The 25876-nt window shown below is 48.4% G+C and overlaps 1 protein-coding gene across 6 annotated transcripts; it reads right to left on the bottom strand.

The window, feature by feature from the left end:
* Positions 1-360: 360 nt before the first annotated feature.
* Positions 361-25876, bottom strand: LOC128274385 (uncharacterized protein ZK1073.1). 6 transcript variants are annotated; one of them, XM_053012573.1, is made up of 11 exons: positions 25629-25876; positions 14867-14872; positions 9692-9708; positions 7630-7680; positions 6692-6755; positions 6482-6599; positions 5350-5636; positions 3567-3571; positions 2754-2866; positions 2524-2686; positions 361-2447 (listed from the first exon to the last, which is right to left on the bottom strand). In XM_053012573.1, exons 1-11 carry the CDS (start codon positions 25693-25695, stop codon positions 2208-2210), a joined length of 1131 nt encoding a protein of 376 aa, XP_052868533.1. In that variant the 5' UTR covers positions 25696-25876; the 3' UTR covers positions 361-2207. The 6 variants fall into 6 exon arrangements, with proteins under 6 accessions (XP_052868533.1, XP_052868530.1, XP_052868529.1 ...); XM_053012570.1 differs by lacking the exons at positions 9692-9708; positions 14867-14872 and having other exon boundaries at positions 25633-25876; XM_053012569.1 differs by lacking the exons at positions 3567-3571; positions 9692-9708; positions 14867-14872; positions 25629-25876 and adding exons at positions 4124-4135; positions 17398-17682 and having other exon boundaries at positions 5354-5636.

Below are 25876 nucleotides of genomic sequence, written 5' to 3'. Positions count from 1 at the left end.
GCTGTTTCCATGACACCGAGATCTGCGATTGCAAATCGCAACGAATACATCGTGGCGTGTAGACGCTCCACCTTGGATGCGATATATCGCTACGAATAATGGATACAAGGGATTGCTGCGATATATCGCAACGTGTAAACGGCCCTTAATACAAGCGGCGTCTGAGGGAATAAAGTTTCGAATGAAATCAATGTATTCTAGTTTTGTTGCTGTCTGCTGACGCACACGGTTCCGATTCTCTTGTTATTTATATCCAAAGTAGAAATAATGTTGCCTCTTCCAGTTTCGAGTCAAAATGGTCGTGTCGAGAACAAAATCTTTTGAAGAAATTATCATTACGAAAACCCCTTTTGTGCGATATCTTTCAACTATATTCACTATATAAGATCCTTTATTTGCTTTAGAAAGTCGATTTTGTTACATGTTAAGATGTCTGATTGATCGCTGGAGTTTGCCAACTCACCGAAAGCGCACAAAAGCGGGATTGGGCTGCGGGGTCCCAGTTTCCCACTTTCGCACGCCTCATTGTCACACGTCCGTCGTCGCTTTGTCGCTCGTTTCGTCACGTCCCTGCTGCTGTGGTTTGTTTTTCATTAAATATAAATTACTTTTGCCGGCGCATGCAAAACGTCTACCGAACGCAATCTCCTAGTAATCATGCCTTCTTGTATGTATCTGCCACCATTTTTGGTCAGTTGGCCGAAGCGGAGGTACCGGATCTGAGATAATTAAGACCAAGTAGAACACTGTGGCTCGCTGGCGCCGGTCCGCCAGCTTCCGCAATCGCGATCGCGAAGCTATAGAACTACTAGAACTCGAAGCTGCCACTCTCGGGTCGTGGCCACGCTACCACCCACGGAAGGGTTTTTGCGTGTCCGGCGCACACTTTGCGCACTAATATCAGAGCGAGAGGCTTCTATTTAGGCTTGTATTGGTTTTTACCTTTTAGCGCATTTTTTGTTACTTTGTTGTGTGAAGGGAATAACTTCATTTTTGCAATCTACTTATTACGTTCAGCTACTAATATTGGCATACAAGGTTTGTGTTTATTGGCATACTCTATACTTAATGCAGCGCGCGGTTTATTTGTTTGCTTTAAGAGACGTGGTTAACGTTTGTATATTCACCCAAATTGATTCTCGTTCTTTTTTTTGCTTTTTTCTTTTACTGTCGCCAATTCGTGCGCCAATCGTTCGGTCGTGAGGAAAACAGATCTCTAGAGCATCGCCGCCAATGCGTCACCGTGTCTTCCGCCATGTAAAAAGAGATAAAATATAGGTTTTTGTGTATATATATTTATGTATAGGTTTACGCTTTTTCTTCCCGTGTTTGTTCTCGTTAATTTATGCTGCCCGAACGGATCGATCCAACAACAAGATCTACTAATTAATACACACCTCCCGGTCCGGCGCGATGTTGCTTCTGAAAACTTCTGTTGCTCGTTAATGCTCACCGTTGACGCCACTGATGAGTGTGGCCCATTTAAATATCTCTGTATATATATGCTTCCGTCATTATGATTACGAGTGCACGTGTTTGTATATAGGCTCTGATAAATGATACAGTTCCACACACGAAAAGAGATAGGTGGCCTTTCGGTTTGGTTTGGCTATTGCTACAACTGTGGTACGTGAATGCGCCCGCCGACCCACCACAATGTTGGTCACGTTTTTTTTCACGGTCACGTTGTCGAACGTAAACAACGATTTGCATCTGATTTCGGTTGCGTTTTAGTTGTTGTTGTTGAATTGTGCCACTTCGCTGTGCACTTTCTGAGGCCCAGCGACTAATAATTTAGATGGCGAAACGATACCGGTTTCTGTTCCTCTTCTGAAAAATGTCCATCCAGCAGATGTAGAGAAATAGAATTGGTTTGGCGGGTTGACGGGGCGGGCTTATACTGCAACCCGGGTTGGGTCGTAATGGGTGGTTCAGGTTCCTTGTTTCGGGTGTAGAAAATTCGAAAGGGATTGATATTTGGGATCAACACCGTCTTCTTGTTCGTGCTCGTGCGCCACGGATTGGTTTAATGCGGTCCTGCCGGCAATTTTGCGATACCAAACCGGCACCAGATGAAAGCACCGACCGACCGGTGGAAAAAAGCGCCCCATCGTTCCGCTCCGTCCGTCTGCTCCGTCCGAATGAGGCTACAAATCGTTTACTACTACTCCCACAAATACCACCGACGTGCCGCTTTCGGAAACGATCTACTTCTTGATCGGTGGCAGCTGCTCGTTGATCGTGACGCTGAGCCGTCTGATGTTGGGCTTGTCGTAGTCTTCCATCGACATGCCCCGGGAGAGGCGCCTCGGTCCGGCGGCACCCTCGTTCGAGCCACCGGAACTCGTCGAGAACGCCCGGTTACGGTCCACGCCCGGCATCGCCACCGACGTCAGCAGACCCTGGCCCTTGCAGAACAGCAGGATCGATTGGGCCACCTTGGCGGGCTGCGGGAGAGAATGGAAAACGGCACTGAATCAGTGTGCTACTCGAACCGGAGATCACCCATTCCGCGATGCTTACCGCATCCGCGAGCACATCGCCCGCCCGTTCCACCTTCAGCAGGGTAACCTTCTCCTTGTTCAGATCCTTGTACAGCTTCTCGACGACGCTCGCGTAAGGAGACATCACACCGGTGATCAGCAGCATGTCCAGCTTGCAGTTCTTCAGTGGTAAATCTTTGCGCCTGCGACAGGGAAAGAACCGCAACCTGAGTTCCGGGGGAAAACCTCGCGGCACACACGGGAACTTACGACATAAATGCTTTGACGTATTGCTTAATGTTTTTGCTGTTCAGCGAGCTGTGCAGGCGGCTCTGGAATTCGGCCACAATTTTCTCCTTATCCGGATTATCGCCCACCAGTTGCTGTGTTCGGTGTTCGGAGATACGGGAATGGGAAAAGAATACGTTAGAGCGTTCGGGACGATCGTGGTAATCGAGGTTCGCGTTGTTAGTCCGCCTGCAGAAGCAGCTTTTGCTAGCTACAGCACGCGGGCGCGTGTGGCACACACACACACACGTAACGAACGGAAGCGGTGTCAGTCAACGGGAAGAACAGTTACACACCGGGGAACATGGCCCTCTAGCTGACCGATCGTCCCGTTCGTCGATGCTAAGGAGCACCGGTTCGCGATGCGTGTTCTAACGCATTTCGCTTCAGAATGTACACAGGAAGTGGAAATGCTTGAAACTTTTGGATTTTTCGTTTGCCAATTGTTCAATGAACGATCACTGTACATTTATGTGTGATTAGAAAATGAGGTAATGAGCTGTACACAGGACACAGGAAACAAACGAACTTCGGTCAGCCAGTTTCAACTCCAAGTGCAAAAGTCCGATCCAGCCAATGTAATAGAACCAAAATAAATTTAGAATGAGTGAAACGGTACGTGTTGAAGTTGCGAGTCCGAATTGCCCAACAATTCTTCTTTCTTAGTTTCTTCCACACTCCTTCTGCATATCCGGATCATATAATGAAACAATGATCGATACAGTTTGTGTTTTCTGACGCTTCGGCTATACTCTGTTGGTTTAGACATTTTTTATTGATGTGAGTGATAATGACTTCTTCTAAAGTACTAGTTGTTGCAAGTGTATTTTGCAAACTTCTTCCTTCTATTACGATGACATGAACTCCAGAAAACCCTACCAAATTGTGGTGATTAGTCGGCTCAACATGGGTTGTGATGGAGATGTGAAAGTGTCGAAAGATTAATGCACGAATGAACAATTAATCCAGAAATGTAATTGAATTAATTTGAACCAAAAATAGGAGAGTGGAAGAAAGATGAATAGAGAACGTGACGAAGGAAGTGAGTGGTATGGTACGCCCATTATGTACAGCGATCGGCAGGATGGTTTGTCGCAATGATCAACATTCAACATCGTATACAACAACCACATCGATCGAGGTTTTCGAGTCACAGCGAGAAGGGGAAGAAAGGGGAAAATGTACAAATCAGTAGTACGAGAGCTACTGCCAATTAGAAGTAACAAACGAGCAGAATTTTGAGTTTCAACGGTGAAGAAAGGAAGCGTCCAGCACCACGTGTAGAGCAAGCCTAAAAAGGGTTCAAGCAAGCACTGAAAACACTAGGAAACACTAAACACTGCTCTAAATACCTCCGAGAAGACCTGGTTCGCCGGAACCACAACACACAAACAAGCAAACGGCCACAGGATGCAGAGATGCGTTGGATGTGCGGCGTTTGTTGGCGTTTAATGCGCGTGTTTGTGTAATCCGCGTTTGTAATCCGTTGTTCAGTGTGGAGGGTTTTTAATGTTTAAATGCCAATTCAGCACAAAGTTCCGATCCCATCGGAGAGAAGGGGGAAAAAACGAAACAAAACGAAAAAGAAACGGTAGCGATGCAGAAGTTTATAACGGTTTGTGGTGGGCCACCCCGATGATGGTGGTGGTGGCACGAGTTATTCCAATTAAATGTAATCGGGCCGACCCGGGCGGAATGGAATAGAAAAAAAAACACAAACGAAACGAACCGAAATCGAAACGAGTTGACGCGTGGATTAATTTTTGAAAATGATAAAAATGGACAGAACAAAAGTACAACAACCAAAACAATGGAGCAACATGGAGCAGGACCACGCCCCACCAAACCACGGATTTGCCGTTCAAAATGGAAGAGAAAGAAAAGAGAGAAAGAATGCATGTTTAATTTGATGTTTGTTTCGCTTTTAGAGCCGTGCCGTGCCGTGATGTTGTCGGTGATGAGAACAACGGTGTCGGTTTATCATTTCTGCTCACGGGCGCGCACTGATAATGACATGTCGGCGCATGGCGTCCGAGCCCAATGAACGGAAGCCTCCTTTTGGCACTGACAATTTAGCCATCATCCGGAATGCAAATGAGAAAACCTCCCGGCGGAGGGCCCACGAGGGAGCCAACTCCTCAGCGCCCTCCCAGGCTCGGGCGAACGAGGAACGCAATCGATCAAATCATAATGCGGACATTCTGTGGAACACCCTAAGGGTGTTGGAGCTTGAAATTAGAACACACCCTGAACGGAATGCAGCGGGTGACACATCGGAGCGGGTGACACACATGCCAGTGTCGCAACATTTGTGGAATCGGGAAAAGGGTGACTTTGGTTTACACGGCACAAGTTTATCCACATCGAAACTAGACACCAAAAAGCCCGGCTTCGTCGGCGGGTCGTAGTGGCAACATAGAAAGCCGATCTCGAGGGGTGCTTGCTTTGGTGCCAAAAACCGAAACAGTATGTGGTCGCCGAATCCAGCGCTTCGGTGCGCGACGACAATAAGAACGGGTTTAAGGTAATGTGTGCCTAATTCGTGTGCCGTCCCCACGAACGTCGGAGCGCTGTTTACTTACGTAGCCAAACTTGTGGTAAAGCAGAAAGTCCTCCGCGGACTGGCCGACCTCGTCACCCTTCCACGAGATGAACTTCGTCTTGAACACGTCCAGCACGGAGGCGGCCGAGCCGGTGACGTTGATCAGGATCAGCCCGAGACAGCGGGACGGGTGGGCGAGTCCGAAGCGCGCCAGCACGTTCGCTCCCGCCCCTTCGCCAACGCCGATCACGTACTTCACGTGCAGGAAGTCCAGCACCGTGACCAGCTCCTCGCCCAGCAGCTGCAACGATGGGAACTGGAACCTGCGGGAAAGCGTAACGGACGGACGATGGATGGTTAGTTCCCAGGCACAAAAGTTTAGTGCCCAGCCACAGAATGTCACACTCCGCCGGAGCTCCGGTGAGAACCGTGACACTTTTCACCTTAATCTCGCGATGGGAAAAGCTTTAACAGTGGAACCCCAGCGGGTTCCCGTGTCACACGGAAAGATGGATGAAACCGGAATGAATTATGTGGCCGCAATTCGGTGTGGAATGCATTTTGGGCGGTTTTTGCATAGCGCTTTCCAGTCCTGAAGAGGATGCATTCACCACTCGAAGGATTATATCCGATTCAAAGCGCAAGCTCCGACAACAGTCAACTACTTGCATCCAGACTTGTCAGAATGGAATCACCTGGTACTTTGTGTCTATCTAACAATACGCGATTAGCTTTTTCAAAAAGCATTATAATGTTTTTCATTTGAGATAAATATTTTCAGTCGAAGTGGAAACGATAATAGTTTCGTTGATTTAAATACAAATAATTACAGTCTAAATAGAGAACTCATCGTGGAGACGCCTGGTGCTTCGTTCTAGAACTTATTCAGCTGTTAAAGTACGATACCTGATGGGGCCAAAATATTCCTCATTTTCGTTTTTATTCGTACTTTTCGTTTCAGTATCTAAGGTTTAATTCACACAAATACCCCTTTGATATATTTAATTGGATTTTTAATTCACCGCAAGGACCTTGATGGAGACTCCTGGTGCCTCACGTTTCAAGTCGGTGCAAAATTTGCTCCGACATCGGGCTGCTAATTAGCTAATTTGTCCGCCGAAAGGCCCCTTATTTACAGTGCCCGTTGCCAGTCGGTGCCAATACTTACGTGTCTGCCAAATTGGGTGCATTATCCGCATGGCCGGGCACATCGATGTGGATGAAGCACGACCGTTCTTTGATTTCGATCATGCACGCACTGTTGACGAACTCTTCGAACGAGGAATCTGGAGCCGAGAAATATGAGAAAAGTTTGCGTATCAATTTTCTTTCCCCCTTTTCCAGGATCCTCATGGCGCTGGGACGGTGTCCCACTTACGGTTTGTTCCCAGATCGTGCACGGTGAGGAAGACGGCCCGCTTCTCCTGCTGCGACAGATCGCCCTGTGGAAGGATAAAGGCCGGCGGTGAGCGTGAATGCCAAACAGTGCAGAGTCTTCGGTGGAACGAAAAGACGCCCACCGAACCGACGATATGCGACGATGTTGAGGAATTCTTCGATTCGAATTTTCTCACACGACAACAACTGAAAGTTCCGCCCAGGAGTGACCCAGGAGTAGCGTGGTGGCACGAAGCTGCCGGATAAGTTTATTCATTTGAACGAACTTTCATCTTCCGGATGGTATTTTGCCTGCACCATATCGAACTAGTCCTGTGGCACGCGGACCAACCCGAAACAACTGTCGCTGGCTTTGGAATGGAAAAACACAATAAACATAGGCACCCACACCGTTATTTGCCGGCACCCCGGGCCGGGGTTCGGAGAAAAGTTTTCACCAACTTTCCTCGGAAAACTTTCTCGAACGAAGAAAAACGGTCAAGAAGTTAAAGCTACTGTCGGGTTCGGGCGGCACCAGTCCGACACCACGTCCGAGATGGACTTTATGATGCAGGCTTGCCGGAACCGGTACCCGGTAGGGCGTGAGAACTAATTTTCACTACCCCGAAAGGTGGCGAAGTGGTTTTTGGAAGTACTTTTGGTTGTTTGGATCCACCATTAACGCTCATTGAATTATGGTGCACCGGATGGTATGTTATGCGTTTGCGGGCCATACGAAACGGTTAGTGGATACGTTTGAAGGGTTTGAAATGCGCGGAATATTAATGGTGTGCCAAAACAACTCAATTTACTTCACTTCGCTCAGTTTTCAAAGTTTTGCGCCTTTTTATTATGTGATCAAATCGCTCGGTCAAATGTGTCATGGTGAAGTTATTAGAAGTTATGAATTACTTGATAGTATTTCTAAGAAATGTTTACCTGCACTGTGACGATGATCTCCCCACTTTTCTCCGTATTGACTGCATATCGCTGTAAAACAAAATTTAAAGAAGAATGTGTAAATAAATAGTGCAACATGACAAATTCGCAAATACAGCTAACAGCAAACAACAACGAACAGCAAAATAGTAAAAATCTGAAATAAAACCAAATTTCAATTAAAGTCCCAGGACCTGCGGGCTACCTTCGCTAAAAAGGACAAATCAAAATATGTAACACCACGTACATGAAACTCATCGTTCGGGGGGGCTTTTACATTTTCTATCCCCACAAACACAAAAGAAAACAATCAAATTAAATGCCACCTGAAAAGCGAAACAAAGGGGAAACTTCGAAACGAGAACCACACACGGGTCAAAGTTGGAATATGAGGCCAAAGTTTGCCCATTTCTCACGCTCTGCTTCAGACAGTCGTGGGCCCTGCGGCTTGCCAATTTTTCCTACTTAATTCGTTTGTTTCTTCGGATGCACTCTCTCGATCCACCTGGAATGGCCGGCGGCCTGGGATAATTTGGCAAACATAAATTCCACTTTCAATAACAACTCGACGCGCGATACTCCGGTGAAAGCGAAAACAAACAACGAAATATAATTCCTGGGAAAGATTTCTGTTTAACAATACCGCAGGCCCTGAAATGGAGCCCACTTGGGAGCATCCCCTTGCGCGACATGTCGAACTGGAAGTGGCACTTAATTCCACCCAAACGGCGTTTTCTTCGCGTGGAACAGGGAACTTTTCGTGAGTCGAACCGCCACGGGCAGTTTCGCAGAGCTTGAGTGTATGTCGGGAATGTGTATGAAAAATTCAACCCCGGTTGCAACCCCGGCTCGGGCTGACGGCGATCGACGGAAGTATGATCGCAGCGCGCGCACGCGCACACATATTCCTACCTTTTCCCCGAACAATCCGATTCATATCCCAGCTCCCGGTGCCTCTTTGTGCGGCGAAGCAAATTCCGTCGAAATAGCGAATGAATAATCAATGATCCAAATCAAGCTTATCCCGGCTGGGAACTAAGGCTACGGCACAACGCGAAACGGAACAGCAAAAAAGGACATGCGAACAAAACGTTTCCGAACGACGGCCGTTTTTAGGTTATGTTTGCAATCAGCATGGGCTCCTTTGTATCAGCCCGGTCGTGACGCGATACAGCGCAGTAGGCTCTCTTGGACCGGGCGTTTCGCGTCGTATAATGTTTTACGAACTAAACCACATACACACACACAGACACACACACATACACATACAGAAGCGGGGAAAATGTGGGGATTTTTTTTTCTTGTGTGTGTGTAATGTAAATGTTTTACTCTTTCGAAACGCCGAGCCGGACCTAAAGTGTAAAACATTTTCTTTTTATGCTATGGGTTCGTGTGTTTCACAGAATTTACCCGGCGTCCCATTTGGAAGCATAAATTTGGGACCGATGCTTGATGCTGTTGCGAGGAGGTTTGCGAAGAATGTGCTCCCGGGCGTGTGTGCTGGTTCGGGCTTCCGTTCCGTTCGCCCACTGCTACGCCAGGGCCGTGGCTGGGTCGGTCTTCTGTTCGCAAGATCACCTCAAACGTAGACTCACGCTTACTAATCACCTTTTGGGTGTCGTTTTTGACATTCACTTCCACTTGGCTTTCTGGCGCGGAACTGTGGTGTCTGTGATGGTTTTGAAGTACCAAAATTTAGTAGCGATAACTTTTTCACTGGGTCCAATATTTGTGTTTTTCACAACTATCACAGCACGATCACAGCAACCTACGCATGGTTTCCTCGAATACCAATACCAATCACATTCACCGAACAAACTATGGCATATTAAGAATTTACATAATTTGTAGTTACATTTGTGGAGTCTTCATTTTTTTGTTCATTGTCGCACTATTGCACGCAGCACGTTGCGAGTGATTTTTCCAATGTTTTCTTCTGCTCCACGTGATGTGGCGTGTGCGGGAATTAAGGTTTTTATTTGGGTAACAATTTTCTTGCTTGCTGTTTACTTTCGCTGGCCACTACCCTCACCCACACTTCAAATACTGGCCCCTTCTTCACTTCGAATATTGACAGCACTGAAAGCCGGAATATCTAAAACCCTTTAGCCCGGGCACGATTGCCGCACTCCAAAGCTAATATTTTACATCCACAGTGCAAACAACACCCACCCCAAAGGACGTCACGGGCTCGATCCACTCGACGGCGACGGCCGCGGCGGCGACGCAGTGGCCGGCCAATCGGTTCCCAATCGATGTCCTGGCTCCCGGGTAAACCGTCATCCTGTCGACTGTCGACGCGCACTGCCAAGGCGTGAACTGTGCCGTCTGCTCTTTCTCGCTTACCCAACTCCCCGCTTCAAGTGGTCTGTCCCTCATCAACAACTCCTTGTCAACAAGTGGCCACTTATTGAGCAGGTCCTTCGCTCCCGTGGCTCTTTGGCACGCGATCGACTCCGGGCATTCTTTCGTTTTTTCAAGCGCTTCTATTAAAAGTCACTGAATTACGTGCCGTCACCCCCACGGGGCATATGGAATTTTCCCAACGGAAAAGCCGGCCAACGACGTCTTTCTGTTTCGATTTTTTTTTTTTTGTGCCTTTATTTCACGCTTCACGCGCCCGACCAACCGGAAGAGGCGTACGGGGTGCGGTAAAGTGGGCATCTTATTATTTTCAGTACCGTTTTTGTGCTCCTATTTTTGTCCTGCTACAACCGTGCGTGATACACGAGTTTTTGTGTTGTCAATTTGCTACATCCGACTCGCCGGTGGCTCCTTTGCGGCACGGCAGTTGGAAGGATTCGGAAAACTTTGCCCTACTCGCACCCGGGGTTTCGCCCGGAAATCTTACGATACGCTCCAAAGCTTTAAAGAGTGCAAGGCCGCCCGGAGGCAACAGTTGAGATTTCCAGGAAACTTCTCACGCACACGCAACTGCTAATTGGAAGCTAATGGAGCGATAAATCTGTGTGCCGGTGGCCTCAACAACGATTACTTGCGAAGGGGGGCTTATCCTTTTAAAAGAACCGGATCAACACACTAGGTGGAGGCGAAAATTGCGTTGAAACCGGATAAAAGAGCCATTATGTTGGGAGAGAAAATTACTACGCCAACGGGTGATTAGGAGTGCTTTCATCACATTAGATTGAACGAGCAGTTCCATCTTACAGAAGTTCGGTGCTTAAACTTGTGCTTATTTTGTTTAAAGCCATTTTAGTTAATTGGCATGTCTTCTACTTGATTATGTATGCAATTTTGTAGAAACAAACGCTTTATATCAGATTTATGTTTTCTATGCAAAATCATGCATGTTGTGAATTTAATTTTCGAATTCAATAAAATCCTGTATTCAATTGGAGTTTATATTGTTTCACTACATCACATCAAGCAGCATTTTCACTCGATAGGGCCATGCTTTCTAAGCAAATTATACAAGCCATTCTTTTTTCGATCACTTTTCAATCAAGAGGCGGCTTGCTACGATCGATTCGCTCTGTGTCTGTGAGATATTTTACACACATTTCCATCGAGCAGCTTGTCAGGAGCAGCGAGCCTTAGTAACTCGTTTGGCTCGGGCATGTGCGTTGCAATGAAGTGTTCAATTGAAGATAATTGCTTTTAAATTAGATCGCTTCGTGCTCCATGCGAAGCGAACGCGAGATCCGCCCAAGTCCGGCACAAGCCAACTCCTATCCGAAGGCTTCCACTGGTGTCAACCAGTTATCTTCAGACTCCGCTGGTTGTCCGGTGGATATGCTCCTGCCACCATTTTGTTCAAACACTGCATTCGATCACTGGGATTGGCAAAATTGCATTTCAAATCAGCTTCCTTTGGGTAACACTTCCTTTTCGTTTTCAAGGGCGAAGGGTTTCACGTTCTAACCGCACCCCGTTACTGGTAACCTCTACGCACTTTGTCCTGTGTCCATCGAACGAAAATCCATAAAATAAACCCATTTCCCGACGACACATACGCCACCACGCGGAAAGTAAACACGATTATTCGCTTTGGGGCATCGAATTTATGCGTGACGACGACCAGCACCAGCGGGTGGTAAAGTAATATCTTCACTTTTCTGGGCGACAGCCACGCCTAATGTCTTCGTTAGGGGAGGTAACGAGAAAAAAAAACCGATAAATCATATCGCGAAAGCCGCGCAACGAAAGCAATTATTTCATGGCCGCCGTCGATGAAGATTGATGTTGGTGAACACCAACAGCGCACAATTATGTATCGCAGCGCCGTGCGATTTGGAGTGGAGTTTCGCCTCGAGTGCGATGTCTTGGAGCAGTTTCAGCGTACGGGCACAGAAAAGCACTTTAAGAAAACACGGTACTCGTTCACTCTGTACTAGATTTGGGTAAACCAGTTCCGGTCACTTGTGGTGCCTTCAGCAAAATATGTTCCCCGATATGATATCGTTACGAGCTGGTCTGCCAAAAATATGGACTCTGCCTTTGATGACCGCCTGCAACGCTTGCTAAGCAAACACTGACCATTCCGGGCGCGAATCGTTGCCCATCAAACCACAAAACGATTCAATGTCTGGTGTCTGGTCTGGGTTATGGGTTCGATGATGAAAGTTTGTGCGAGAGAGCGAACAATCTGCTTCGGACGAAATGAGGCGCACATATAGAACCAATTGGAAATTATTGACGCCGGTCCCGCCGTCCCGGCGTCCGGCCATCCATCGGCCCCGGCGTGTCTCTCGTCACGTGGCAAGCAAATCGGATGCGATCGGAATCGATTCGATTTCTAGAGAGTGATTGGTTCGGCGCTCGAACGCCCTGAAAATTAACGGACGCTTTCTCGACGCTCGTCCCCATTGGCCTTCGCGGTTTGTATATTTACATGCTTACATGCTGCTGTGTATCGCCAAACCTTTACTTTGTACTACAAACTGGGCGCCGCGTTCGATTCAACATTCCCATTGCTAGCCGGTGACGTAAACCATTAAAAAAGTAGCGATTCGCAGCACATGGCATCATCGGCACAACGGAATATGATCCAAAATCGATTCGAACCCGAGTTAGTAGCAAGGAGTGCCTTGATCACACAAAACTCGCCACAAAACCAGCGATCGTTTTGTGTGCGCTCAAAACAAGGCTGTGGATCCCGGAGCCCCGGCGGGACATTTAACCATCACTCATCGATGCAACCTTCATCAGGCGGTGGGATTAATCAATTATCCATCGTGGAAAACGGTCAAACTTTCCGGCATGCATAAACGGCTTGGAGGACTTTTGATGGAGATATTGAGGGTCACTGATAGTGGCACTATCATGGTCGTATCGAAAATCGATACGTTAACCATCAGTTTCTGGTTCGGCTTTTTACGGTCTAGTGGATAAAAGTTGGATAATATTCGTACATGTTTAATGGTGTATCCGAAAACGTTCACAAGGTCAATCGATGGATAGATGGATGGAGTTGGATAAACTTTTCGAAAAAGACGATGAGTTAAGCAGGACTTGGAAGCCATTACAAGTTTCCCGTTTTATTAAGCTAAATAAAGCATTTGATATTATCGTCAATGCTTGTGTCTTACTAAAGAATGTACTTTTTACAATCAGTTCAAAGTTTCCTGCTCTGCTCTTCAAAGAAGGAATCGATTGAATAATATTTAAAAAGTAAACGTAGATAGCAAAACTGATGTTTGCCACTTGAGTTGCACTTTTGTGTGATACAAAATAATTGCATTTAGCTCTCGACCTCAAGATAGCAAGCGACGCAACGATAGTAATTCCTTAAGTGCCCGACCAATCGATCTTCCAATTCAATCGAAACATTGGAATAACCTCATCAATGTGGTTAGCTGTCGCCAAATCCTTAAATAAATTACTCAATAGACACACATACGCTTAAGGTGCTTAACGTAGTAAATCAACTAGCGATAAAGCGGTGCTTGAAAGTAACTGTCCGATAGTAAATACAAATAAACGCTCAAATCGGTACAAAGTTTCAGAAAGCAATCAGCGAAGAGGAATAATTGAAAAAAGAAACTGAACTTTTCATCCGAGTCCTATCGACCTGAACCGGCACAAAACTGAAAGCATAGGAAAAAATAAATGGCGCCGCTCCCTGGTCCGTATTTCCACCGCCAATGCTTCAAATGGACCAATAACCCACTCCCTGACTTAAATAAAGGTTTCTTTCCCGGTGATGCAATCGTTTTGATTACTCTCGGTGCACTCAAACGCGATATTAAGTTTCAAAGCCGGGGCTGGACAAATAAACAAACTGACCTCCATCGATACTTTCCATCGCTTCCTGTGTCGGTCGGTCTGTGATAATGACGTCACGTCAGGGCCACAGAGATAGAGAAAGAGTGCGAGAGGCGCCGAATCTTCACACAGTGGCAAACAGCTTTCCAGTATGCGTCCAGTTTATGAGGCTCTCCGACAATCCCCAGCACTCATTTGTTCCTTACATCTTAATTCCCTCAAGCGTCAATCGGTTCCATACCCGGACCCGGACTCGTAAGGATGATGGTGGCCGGCTCATGCTCCGCTGAAGCTTCTTTTTACATGACTCCAATTTCGCTCCCCTTCGATGCCCATTTCCTGAACCTGAATCCGTGAGGCTTACTGTTTCAGCGCAGCTTCCGAGAAGGCGGTACCGTGCTTGTACGCGTAAATTTACTTTGACCGCCCTTGTGCCTTCGCACCAGATGCCAGCCGTGCCTCGGCCATACTTAGCATACCGGCCACGTTCGCATATCGAGATCGAAATGCTCGTTTTTCGTGTGGCAGAATCGAATTGACGGCGCCCCTGCCACTGGATGCTGGGCCGGAACGTGATTTCAAGCCAACATCATTCGATCGATTGGCAGAAATTGGGCTTTCGCAGTCACTAGATAAGGCGTTCTTTACGAACCTGTCAACGCCGGTGCCGGTTGTGCCGGGTTTCGAAATATTCCCTAGCCTTCCCGATGCTGAAAGGACGCTGCCGGAGCCCACCGAACGTGGCAGGTGAAGCAGCATCTTTATCTTCATTGTGAAGAACATTATCACCGATTTTAGTAGTCGCTGGCCATCCATCTTGATGTTGATCCATGACCGAATATTGATCGCACTTGTGAACGACGCGCTGCCGGATGCTTCTGACGTCGTTCACAGGAACGGTTCAAGGTTATTGTGGTATGTTTTTCCTTAAATTATTATGCTGATGAAAGACTAACGTCGTTTCGCGCGCTGGAAGCCCTTAAGAGAACGGCGTCCTGAGCCGCTTTCCAACTCAGCCCTACACAAAGGAGCGCCCTTCAGGCACTTTGGCCTTAGACCGACCGTACACTCTGGTCACGTAGAATCTTAACAACGGGAAGAATGGGCAACATTTAAATTGTTTCTTTTCTTAAAAGCATTTCGTCGGGATCGCTTTCCTCGTGTCGGTGTAAGCGGCACCGGACTCGAAGCTCGCAAGCCGTCAGCTGCCATCCACCCGGAAGCGACGGAAGCCGGTTGAGCATGGCAGGATGGAATGAATTAACACGGCGAGAGGCATCAACCGAAACTTTTCACCCGCACCGTAGCCCACCGGAGATTGGTCCACTTCCGAGCTGCAAGGCCCTGTCGGCCCTCGGGGGATGGTTTCTTAAAGATGTTCCGTGCGTCGGGTCCAAAGTGCAGTTTAATTGTACACCGGACCGGAATGGGGCTTTCGCATAAACAGCGCCCGGATAGCCGATCCAATCGTTCGACTGATATGGGCAATAATAGACATATCTTCTGCCGGATAACCTTCTCATCATGCGCTTTATCGATCCAACAACAGGCAACCACTCTACCTCTCTCTCTCTCTGTATCGCTCCGCCAGCTTCGGAGAGCCACCATATTATTCGTGTACGTTAACGAGCAGACGGCACCATGCGCCTCCATCAGCGCGAAGGTTCATCAGGGTGGAAGTGCTTTCACAGCACACATTCGACGGAACGGAACGGGTTGCCCGGGCGCTAAGGACACGGTTGAAGTATTAATTAAATGACACGGATGTGCAAAATGGTTCCCACCCGATAATGGTTCATCATTCGAATTTAATGTCCCATTTTCAGAGGGCACTCAATAAAAAAGGTACACATTTTAATTACTTTCGAACGCATGTAAATACGCAACGGCCAACAACACTGTCACTGCTACGTGGCGTTCGCAAGACTTTCCTCAACCGGGTGGTCCTATTTATCGGTGGCGTAGTGGTAGAGCAGCGCATTCGATTCCGGATAATCGATTCGGTATTGAATAAGGTAAAAGAATATGATCCTATCTATCATCGCTACATCGGAACCGATGACACGCACTCACAAACCGGGACACGCGTGTCAATAATTCAACCCACAAAACCCGCCCTCGGCGGATTGTGTCGCCAGGCCGAAAATGGGCTCTCGTCAATGGGCCGTCCCGTGGAAGGATATTTGTTTCTGCCATTTCTGTTTTTTTTTTTGCGAAAGAAAAGTTGAGCGTCCTCCCGACGACAATCGAGAGCTGAAGTTGCAGCGTCGGTAAAACCGACGTCGGCCTGCGACCAGCATCGATTCGCTCGGGGGGCTTTTGTTGATTATTTTCCCCGGCTTCCCGGCCCCCAGGTCCGGGCAACTGCCGGGACTGGCATAAAAGTTGCCATCATCGCACGGGGCGACCCACATTCCCGGTGTGCGGCCCGGGTGCATTATGAGTTTCAATTTCTATGCTCTCATTTGAATGGCCTAGCCGGGGATAGCGGGCGGCAGACGAGACGCGAAGCATTGAGAGAGGCATATTTATGCTCCCCGTGCCCGCCCGCCCGCCCGTCATCATTTATCATCATCAGTCGTGCTGGAGGTTCTGGAGCAATCAGAACCTACAGAAAACGACGTACCGGAAGATGGCGAAAAGCGGAAGCAGCCTCAGCACTCAGCCGGCCGGAGGTTATCCGGTTTCAGCCACTGGATATTTGATTAATCGATCGCAATCTGTGTGTTGGGACTCGGTTTCGGTCGGGATCGGGAGTTTTGAGACAATCTTTATCCATGCCTTCTTGGCAGCGACACCAGGCACCTACTGATATCATATCCCGTGTCCCAGGAAGCAGGGAGAGAGTACATTAAAATTACATAATTTTTTGTGGAGCGAAAAAAAACAACTCCTTTGAGTCTTCCGCACCGGGTCTCCTTGAGCTTCGGGCAAAAGTCTCGAGTGTCGCAGAAGAAATGAATGCCGGGTTAACGGTATGTATGTGTGTGTGTGTGTGTGTGTGTGTGTGTGGAGCGAAGTGGTTTCCGGGTTTCTGGTGAAAAGGAAAAGGATGTCCGCACCCCCACGGAACCCGCTCCGATAGGTGGCGGAGAGGACGAAAAGTGTGTTGTGTTTATTGTGCTCCGCCTCGTTTTCTTTTTCCGGGCCCCCCCGGGGCTGTGGTTTCGAGGGGTGTAAAACGCTTCACTACGACATCGTGTGGGATGTTTTCGGTGATGAAAATACAAAATCCAAAATTTCAGAACTCCACCACGACGCTGGACTCTTTAAGCATCCATATTCGCTCTTCGAGGTGAGAGTTGGGTAAAGAAACAAAAAAAAACAGAAACCAAACTAAACGCTCGCGTCACCCAGTGCCGCCCGTGTGACAAGGACCTTCTGTTCCATCGTCCGCACCATTTGTCCTTCGAGCGCACCGGGAAGGAGACAAACCATCACAAACGACGCAGCGCAGCGACGAGGGCATTGACAGCGCTAGGTCCTTGTTTGTTCGTTTTGTGCCCATCACACATCCTGTGGCTATCAGCTAACGATACGTACGTGCACGGATTTTGCCGACGGTGAGCCTGCTCCTGCCGACGTGTCGTTCGACTTCGGGGTTTCCATCTCGCGACCGATCTCGAGTGAATCTCGTGTAGTTTCGTTCCTTCCCCGTGGCCCAGTTATCCGTTTTCGGTGCTACCGCAGGTCTTCGGTTTTGTTTCGCAGTCGCCGCGCCGTGTTGGTTTGCGTTACGCTACGACACTCTACTGATCTCGGCACACACTGATTGTATTATCTGCTCATCCGTTTCTTTCCGATACCCGCCACATACGGCTGTCGGTGACGCTGCTGCTGCTGCTGCTACCGCTGCTCTTCCGGAACTTTTATCCTGAACTCGCTACGCAATTAGGAATCGATCTTTGTGTGATGAGAGATATTATTCGAAGGTTTTCGGGGGAAATTCGGGGGCTGAAACAAGCGTTTTTTTTTCTACAACAATGTGACCAATGTGAACAGCACAACATTCAGGAGCCCCCTACCTGCGGGGGGGAGCTCGTGAACATTGTCCTACCGTGCACACTTCACTGCACACACACTTCACTTCGCTCGAGTTTCTCGGAAGTCGCAAAACCGAAAAAACGGAGTCCTCCGAATGTTGTGCGCCAAAAACAACAGGCTCACTCGCATGTCAGACACATTTTCGCGCACCTCGCCACCCCCGATAGGGTTGACCGAATTTCCGGTCTCCCGCTGCGGGCGGTGTTTTTGCGCAACACTTCTACAGCTTCCACAATGACGCCGCACGCACCCGCAACGCAATACCGCGCGCGACCTAGCTTCTGACCTGCTTCTGCTGCTCCTGCTGGGGGGTTGTTCTCTGCACACACACACAACACAGACACACCCGCTGGAGGTACACACTGGAAAATGGTCGACAACGCTGCGTCAGCGAGCTGCCTGGTTCGGTCAACCGTCGAAGGTAAACTGATGCGCCATCAGCCCTCGATAAGCGACGACTGACCCCCGCCACCGGGAGGACTCAACGGGGCCTTTTTGTCGTCATCGTTGTGTTGGGTAGCTGGATCTCGGTTATCGTCGGTGCGTCAGTGTGGAACCAGCGCACAGTGGGGCCTTTGTATGGGTCAGGCGAACATGTTTGGTTTTGGGAAGAATCTACGGACTTTTCATAACGGTTTTGTTTTCTTTGCATGTGTTTTGATTAAATTAAACTTTTTAAATTGCAATACACGCGTTCAAGCATGGCCATTTCATAGACTGCATAAGGACCAGGCGCCTCCTTTTGCATCAGGAAGTGTTTTCTTAAAAGAAGGCCAAGCGGACACGGACGGATCGAGACGGATGCAAAACTTAATGGAAATAATTTAAAATTACTTAAATCTTAATTGTAACGCCTAGTTGAGTTGCGCAAGGCCCCGCCAAAATGTGGTCGCATTACCAAAGTTGATAAACTGTTTTTTTTTTCGTAGTTTCCAAACCCGAAAAAATTTACAAGCAATGCCAAACGTGAATATTTTATTTTTTCGTATTAAAAAAAGATCCTAACCTTTCTAATTATGTACAACATAGGTACATTACCGTTGCAGAACTTGTGAACTGTGTCTAGTTTTTAAAGACTAACTTTTATCACTCTTTCGACTTTGACAGATGAATTCTCGAAATGTACGCAACATGGAAGATAAAAAATTCAAATTTTAAAAAGTTGCCTTTTCCGCCTTTTCCCCATAGTGCAGCGCCTGCTCCAGATGATGACGGAACTCCCGGCAGCAGCTCCCGCGAGTACGTCATACCTTTCCCGAACGCCTTCTCTCTCTCTTTCGCGCGCCCGCCCTGGGCCTGTGTTTTCCTGCGCTCCTTTTCAGGAGCTCGCAATAAAAGCGCGTGAGTGACGCACGGCCACTCACCAGCCGTGGTGGGGTTTGTTTATCATCATCGTGTCCGCCACGGAGGAAAACGGAGCAATAAAGTGAGCGAAGGCCAAACACAAACGAAAGTGCAGTGAAAAGCGGAAAAGCGGTGAGGGTCACGGCGTCGCGTGATGGATTGAGTAACGAAAGGGAAAAGCTAACAAACCGCGCTCGCGACCGCTCTTGGTGAGTGCCCTGAAAGGAGGCGCCCATTCCGCGCGCACACACAAACAAAGAAAACAGAAAAGGGAAAGCGGGAAAAATAGGAACACATCGAAAAACAAAGAGACACACGCATACACACACGATCGACACTAAAACACACCAACACACACACACACACGCCGTGGGGGGCGACCGTGTAGCGTTCCCGTAGGAAAACTGCCAGGAATAGCGGGCTCGTACTCCGGGCGGGAAAACTTCACCCACCGGGGAGTGGTATTGCGTCGTTCGTTAACCTTTCGCCCCCAACCCACCCGCTGTGGGTGGGGTGGGCACATTCCAAACGACGCCATTCGGTAGCGATTGGCAGACGGAATGGCAGAAGTAGCGGGAACCCGGGCGAAGCGGAAGTATCTTCCTGTCAACCGAATGCAAATGCAACCGACTTTTTTCATTCACCACACGACCGGCCTGGCTGGCCTGTGTGCCTGTGTGCTGACACTCAGGTTGTGCAGGATATTGTTGGCCGGAGAGATAACGGGAAGAACCAAAAGGGAAGTAACAACAGTGCACACTTCCGATAAGCGGAGTGGATAGGACAACGAAGCACGGACTTTGGTGGCTTATCGAGAGCAGGCATTTAACATGTATTGTGAATGATACGCCTGGTCGAACCATCACTATTGTTTAGCCAGAATGCCAAGGATAAGCGGGCACCACAAAACATTTCCATATTGAAAACCTGCCAATCCTCAAGCTAGTTCCCGTTCCAAAGGAGAACTCCTTCGAATGGTAAAAGAAGAAAGATTCATTTACTCAACCTCTGCCCTTTCACGCGGCCCGAGAAGAACAAGAAAAGTCTGATTGACGCTCGCAACTCATTACCCCATGACACTGGAGGATGGCATTGGCGTCTGTAGTTGAATACGCTCGTCAGGTACCATCCCGACTGGGCAAGATGAGCTGCCATGGAGAGGACTCCTTACCGGTAACAGCCACGTCAATTGTTCGCAATGAAACAATTCTCGGCAAAACTCCATTTGCGTTACCTGTCGCAACGAAAGCAAGTCAACAACTTGCAACTCGGTACTTCGTTAGGTATTGGTGTCCGTTTCATAGCCACGCGCCTCACCCTTGACGACGTTCCTGCCCCGTAGGATTGTTAGTTGGAAAACACGGATCAGAAGTATCAAATTATCCAGCCGCGCTCACCTTACACGCTGCGCTCCGCCGTGTAGCGTCTCAAGAGCCTCTGAATGCACTTTACGGGCTGCAGGAGTTCCTTGGGCTGCTCGAGAACTCCCCCGGGGCAAGCGACCGGGCCCTTCGAAACGGATCCAAGTGTTCCCGGCGAGTTGAGTATTCTTTTCCACCCCGAAGAAGGCAAGAATGGAGTACTTTCGGTTCAGTACCACTCCTGCGCGCACACACACACACAAGCAGCTTAGCCGTTGTTCCATTATCAAGGCTGCGGCTCCTTTCGCACCGCCCTGGCCTGACTGACTTATTTCTAATCTCATGAATTATGAACGCAGCTCCTAAGGTGACACCCGTGAATGCGGCCGCCCCCGGGATTGCCGCTCGTATCGAGGTTTCACTGGAACACAGGGAGCGGCAGAGCGGCAACCTTACCTCCTTGCCGGTGCCGGTGGATGTTTCCGAATGGTGTTAACAATTCATGCATCCAACCCGGTGGTCGGTGGCGATACTCGGGGTGAAAGATGGCGCAACTTATACCCCCGTACCCCGACACCCGGCGGCTCGGGTGAGAAAAGGATAGTAACGTGTAAGGGCGAGGCAACCCGGTCGGTAGACGGAGACCGTGCGTTCTTCGTCAGGTCCTGTTGTCCTGTGACGTCAGAGCTTGGTGTCAGAGCGTTTGAAACACAGCAACAGCGCACCGCGCCCTTTGAACAGCCGTAAGTGGCCACTGTCGCTAAACAAGACACGGCTCTAAGCACGGCGAGGACACAGCCTAAAGTATGCAAAACCGTAACACGAGTGAGCCCTTTGGCCCTCGCACCCTCGTTCCGTGGCCTTGGTGTTTTGGGTAATTTGTTGTGTGTGTTGCAGTCAGTGGGAAGCGGAGGTTTTCGCTTTTCATCTCCAAGTGGTGGACCCGCCGCTGAAACGGAATGTCCTTTCCAGTGTTCCCGGAGACGGTTTGTGTGTGAATGAGAAATGGCCACAGCAACGGCGAACAGGGGTCGCGTTTGTTAAGCCAAATGGGTTAGGACGCCCTTGCAAGGAGTAACCTTTTGTTGGAGATGCTGCTAAAGGACTGGCAGAATTTATCATCCACCTTAAAGTTTATACGGACTCCAAATGTTGGTTGCGTTTAATGTCGACAATCCTTTGAAAATACTCAAATAAGCAAGCAGAAATTTTGGCGGTACTTATTTACCTTAAGTTTATGGTACAAAATTTAATATTATGAATTAAATGGTTTAGTCGGAAGTTATGTATAATTATTTCTTTAAATGTTGTAAATAAGCTTTGCAACTTTGTCCGGATCCATCAAAGAATTGTCTGTAAACTTATTTTCAGCCGACCGAATTCGGATCCATTTTTACAAAACATAAACAATGGCTTAATACGCTTGATGTTAGCAACAAAACCGCAAAGCTGATTCTCGCTTCGTGAGAAAGGAAGGTTTATTGCCCACCGTCCGCTTCGACACAATCGGCTCACGAAGGAGCAACCTTTTTCTAAATTTAATCCTACCGAACCACAGCAGCAACAACAACCACAACAACAGCAATTTCAATGTTTTCGAATCGAACGAGTTTCGCGCCGCACCATCATCAGCTTCTTCTCGATCCATCCGGCGGCATTCGTCATCAACGATCAACGGCACCGCAAACAACAACGACGCCGCCGGACCCTCTTCTCTAGTGCGAAGCCAACACACACACACACACGCAAACATGGCCTAAACATTTTCATCAAAAATTTGCAACATTAATCCCATCGGTGGCCGCCGTCGGGAACGGGAGCGAATGAATTGTGACAGTTAAGCTTCACTTGTAAAGAAGGAAACGCGCTCGTGTTTGCGGGCGGAGAAAAGATAAATAACACCCCCGCCAGCCGGTCCGCCGCCGGGCAGTCTCCTTCGGTGCCCCCCCGTGGGGCCCATTTGCCCGGCCGCTAAAAATAATTAACCCATCAAGCCGGGCGATCTCCTCGCACGGTGATCCGCCCCGCCATGTACGCGCCTTGGAGGCACGTCGCAGCTGATGCGCAGTGCGCGACCGATACGCAAACGCAACAGAGTGCACGACCCTGAAGGCGCGCCTACACGCGCGCGTGAGCGAGAAAGAGACCGAACTTATGGTAATAAACTCCTTTTTATTTGTTTTTTTTATGCAAACATGCGGTCAGATCCGAGTGATCAAGCATCGTGCTCTCGCTCCAGCCAGAGCCATCTGGGAAGATGGGTTTATAAGAGGCGGGCCAATAAGTAGGAAGGCGACTCTATTGTACACATACGAGCATAAAACCATACAGATACTAACACGCGTAGGTCGCATCAATAACAAGAGCCGCAAAAAAACCGTTAAAATTCGGCTTCACTACTTATTAACCCACGTGCCGCAAATGTCGTTATCGTTCGTCTCCGGATGCGCGTGTGTGTGTGTGTGCGAGCTAGCGATGCGTCCAATTGAGGTTAGGTGCGGTCAGCGCGGCGGTAGCACACCCATTTCGAGGGCTCGACATGCTCGTGGCCACGGCCGAGCAATTGTTCGCCGTTTGCCTTTTCAATTAACGGTCACCCATCGGCCCACCGACCACCCCCGTACTTCGCAGTGTCAATTACAAGATCGGGACGTCTCTCGCTCACTTCCTCGGGCCGCCCCGCAAGGCTCGTCCCGATCGCACCCGTAATTTAGTGCATCGTTTCGCAGCGTGCAGCTCTTCGCAGAGGGTCGTGAAATGATCGATTTGCCGCATCGAATGCACTTCGCACAGTTTCTAGCCGGTCAGGGTTTGAAATTGGATCAATTTGGACGGATGGCGGTCGGTGGTCCGTAATTGCGAGTAATTAGTTTGCCGGCGCGCTTATCGGAAACGCTGCCTAATCCATCAGCCTCGATATCGTGTGTTTTATCACTCACAATCGCCAACCCGTGCCCCCAAGGACGAAACACCAGTTTTAACTTCTTTTTAAAACGACAGTCAACTGGCTCACTGGCACTGATAAGCAAGCTATGGCTTAAGACTGTCGAAATCAGGGACACTTTGATTGCGTTAGCGTTACATGGGAAATAGATTTCACAATATCAAAACAAGTAGATAACGAACGATCATTGGTGTAATTTAAACATGATGACTCTATCCGTTTTGAAGACTAATGGGTTCGCATATCTAAAAATTGAAAACATGATTAGAAATAAAGTACAAATATCAATACTTAACAATTATCATAATTGTTTAATGAAAGTCCACGCCTCTAAAAGCCGAAATTGTGGTCAAAATGTTTATCCTGCAAAACAAAATTTCCCATCACAGGCTCCTCGACTACATTGTTTCAAATTAGAAAAAAAACGCATTCATCTTGCCGTCAAAACGCCGAGAACCGAGACGATGCCGATCCCATTTCTCACACGGCATCGCCAACACCTGTTTCTTTGCTCACGCACCAAGGACACCGTAACGTCGTAACGGACACCACCGCGTTGCCACCGAGCACTCCAATGACAATGATTAATTCCTCGGTGTGAGCTCGCGGCTACGAGCGTTCAGAGGCCTCTCCCAGAGGAGCCAACGGAAGCCCCAACACGCAGGAAGATTTAACCACCGTCACTCAATTTTGTACCTCGGCAATTCTTGGGCACGCCATAGTCATACGCCCGGAATTATGTTGGATTGCTTGGTGTACATTTCGTTTTCCGGTGAGTTCACTTTCAGCACACGCAATCCGAAACTGGCGGATCCTTAAGCTTCGTGCGGGGGTCAAAAAGCTTCTGTAGCCCACAATTGATGGCTATCGTTTTTATTAACTGAAAACTGCTTTTGCTTCTTCCCAAACACTTGGGACGTAAAGAGTTTTGAAAAGAAAGTTTGGCAGATCTAGGCATCTATCCGCAACAACCATACGACCATTTCATTTTCGGGGACCGCGACAACAGTGACATTGAAATGGTTGGCATTGACAATGGGGCTGAATGAAGGCAATTTGTAAAGTAGCCTGCTGTGATTGCTTGTGATGGAACTGTTTACAGAGCGTCCGCAGAAAGAAGTGTTCGAATAAACATCCGCCAGTGCTTACAGGATGTCGTACAGCTGGTCCAAAAATATTATTCTATCACCGTTTTGGCGCAGTTGACTCTAAAGCCAACGTAACCGGTAAGCTGTTAGGTCACATCAGCCCCACAACCACAGCTATCACAGGCAAATTTCTACAAACTCCAAAATAATTACACTCCCCAAAACCTAATCCGGTAAAGATTGGGCAGGGTCATGTCAAGCTGATGACAATTTAAGCCATCGGTTAGATTGGTTGCTTCTTACCATACCCACCATTTAAAGCGATTTTGCCATTTTCTTGTGGGCCGTTCGTAAGTGAAGACGCTTCAAACGGCTCCGTGCTCCGTCGTCTGAGGTTGCTTTGGCCGCGCAAACGAAGCACACATTCAATCCAATTACCAATGGTGCTTTGGTGAGCACCTTAAAGCTGCTGGGAAAATTTGGGAAATTTTTCAAAACGTCGCGCCCTAGTGCTCGTTCCTAAGTTTCCCCGTTTTTCCTTGCGAAGCGCATGGCCTCAGGGTGGAAGTAAACATTTTGAATACCATTTAACGACTCCATCAATCAACGTCCTCCGCGATCGAACGGATGGCCACTTAACGGAGCGCCAATTTGCCGACCGCCTTTGTCGATCCGTCGATCCTGCATGATCCTTAGCGCTGGGGAATCGAACGGGAAAATATATCACCGGCCTACCGGTGTTTGAAAGGTTGTCTCGTAAATAAACCGATGCCCCGCTTCGCGAGGAGAAACCGCTCAAAATTCTTACCTGTTAAGGCCGCCATTAATCGAACACGTGCTGGAGGTCTTAAATTTGGGCCGCAGTCCGAATGGGTATGGTTTAGGCGATTTTTAGAGCGGCCGGGTGTTTGCCCGTTATTGGTGCTGATTTACTAACCTAGCCGACTTACGCACTCTACTGTAGAGGTGCGCCTAGTTTACCCGTTAATTTACTCACCTTTTCCATTAAACTCTCCGCACGTCGAGCGAACGATGCTCTGCGATCCTGAGCCGAGCTCATCTTGATGCGGACCTGGGATGCAACGGGCCAAGGCTACGGGGCTCTGTATTACACAACACGCACACACAAACACACCCGGGCACACTTTACCTATTCACTTCGCACCTATAGTCTAGCTGTTTGGCACGTTAAGTTCACACTTCTATCACTTCTCACGAGTCTCTAACCAATTTGGAACCAA

The sequence above is a fragment of the Anopheles cruzii genome, chromosome 3 (genome assembly GCF_943734635.1).
Source record: "Anopheles cruzii chromosome 3, idAnoCruzAS_RS32_06, whole genome shotgun sequence".
Taxonomy (NCBI): domain Eukaryota; kingdom Metazoa; phylum Arthropoda; class Insecta; order Diptera; family Culicidae; genus Anopheles; species Anopheles cruzii.
The sequence above is the reverse complement of the archived record's forward strand: the minus strand, read 5'-3'. Positions and strand labels throughout refer to the sequence as shown.

Coding starts and splice junctions, on each gene's coding strand:
- LOC128274385 (XM_053012573.1), bottom strand. CDS start 25,695: ATGAGCTCGGCTCAGGATCGCAGAGCATCGTTCGCTCGACGTGCGGAG. Junction 6,756..7,629: donor AGATCATCGTCACAGTGCAG/GTAAACATTTCT, acceptor ATCCTTCCACAG/GGCGATCTGTCGCAGCAGGA. Junction 2,448..2,523: donor GCGATGTGCTCGCGGATGCG/GTAAGCATCGCG, acceptor TCTCTCCCGCAG/CCCGCCAAGGTGGCCCAATC.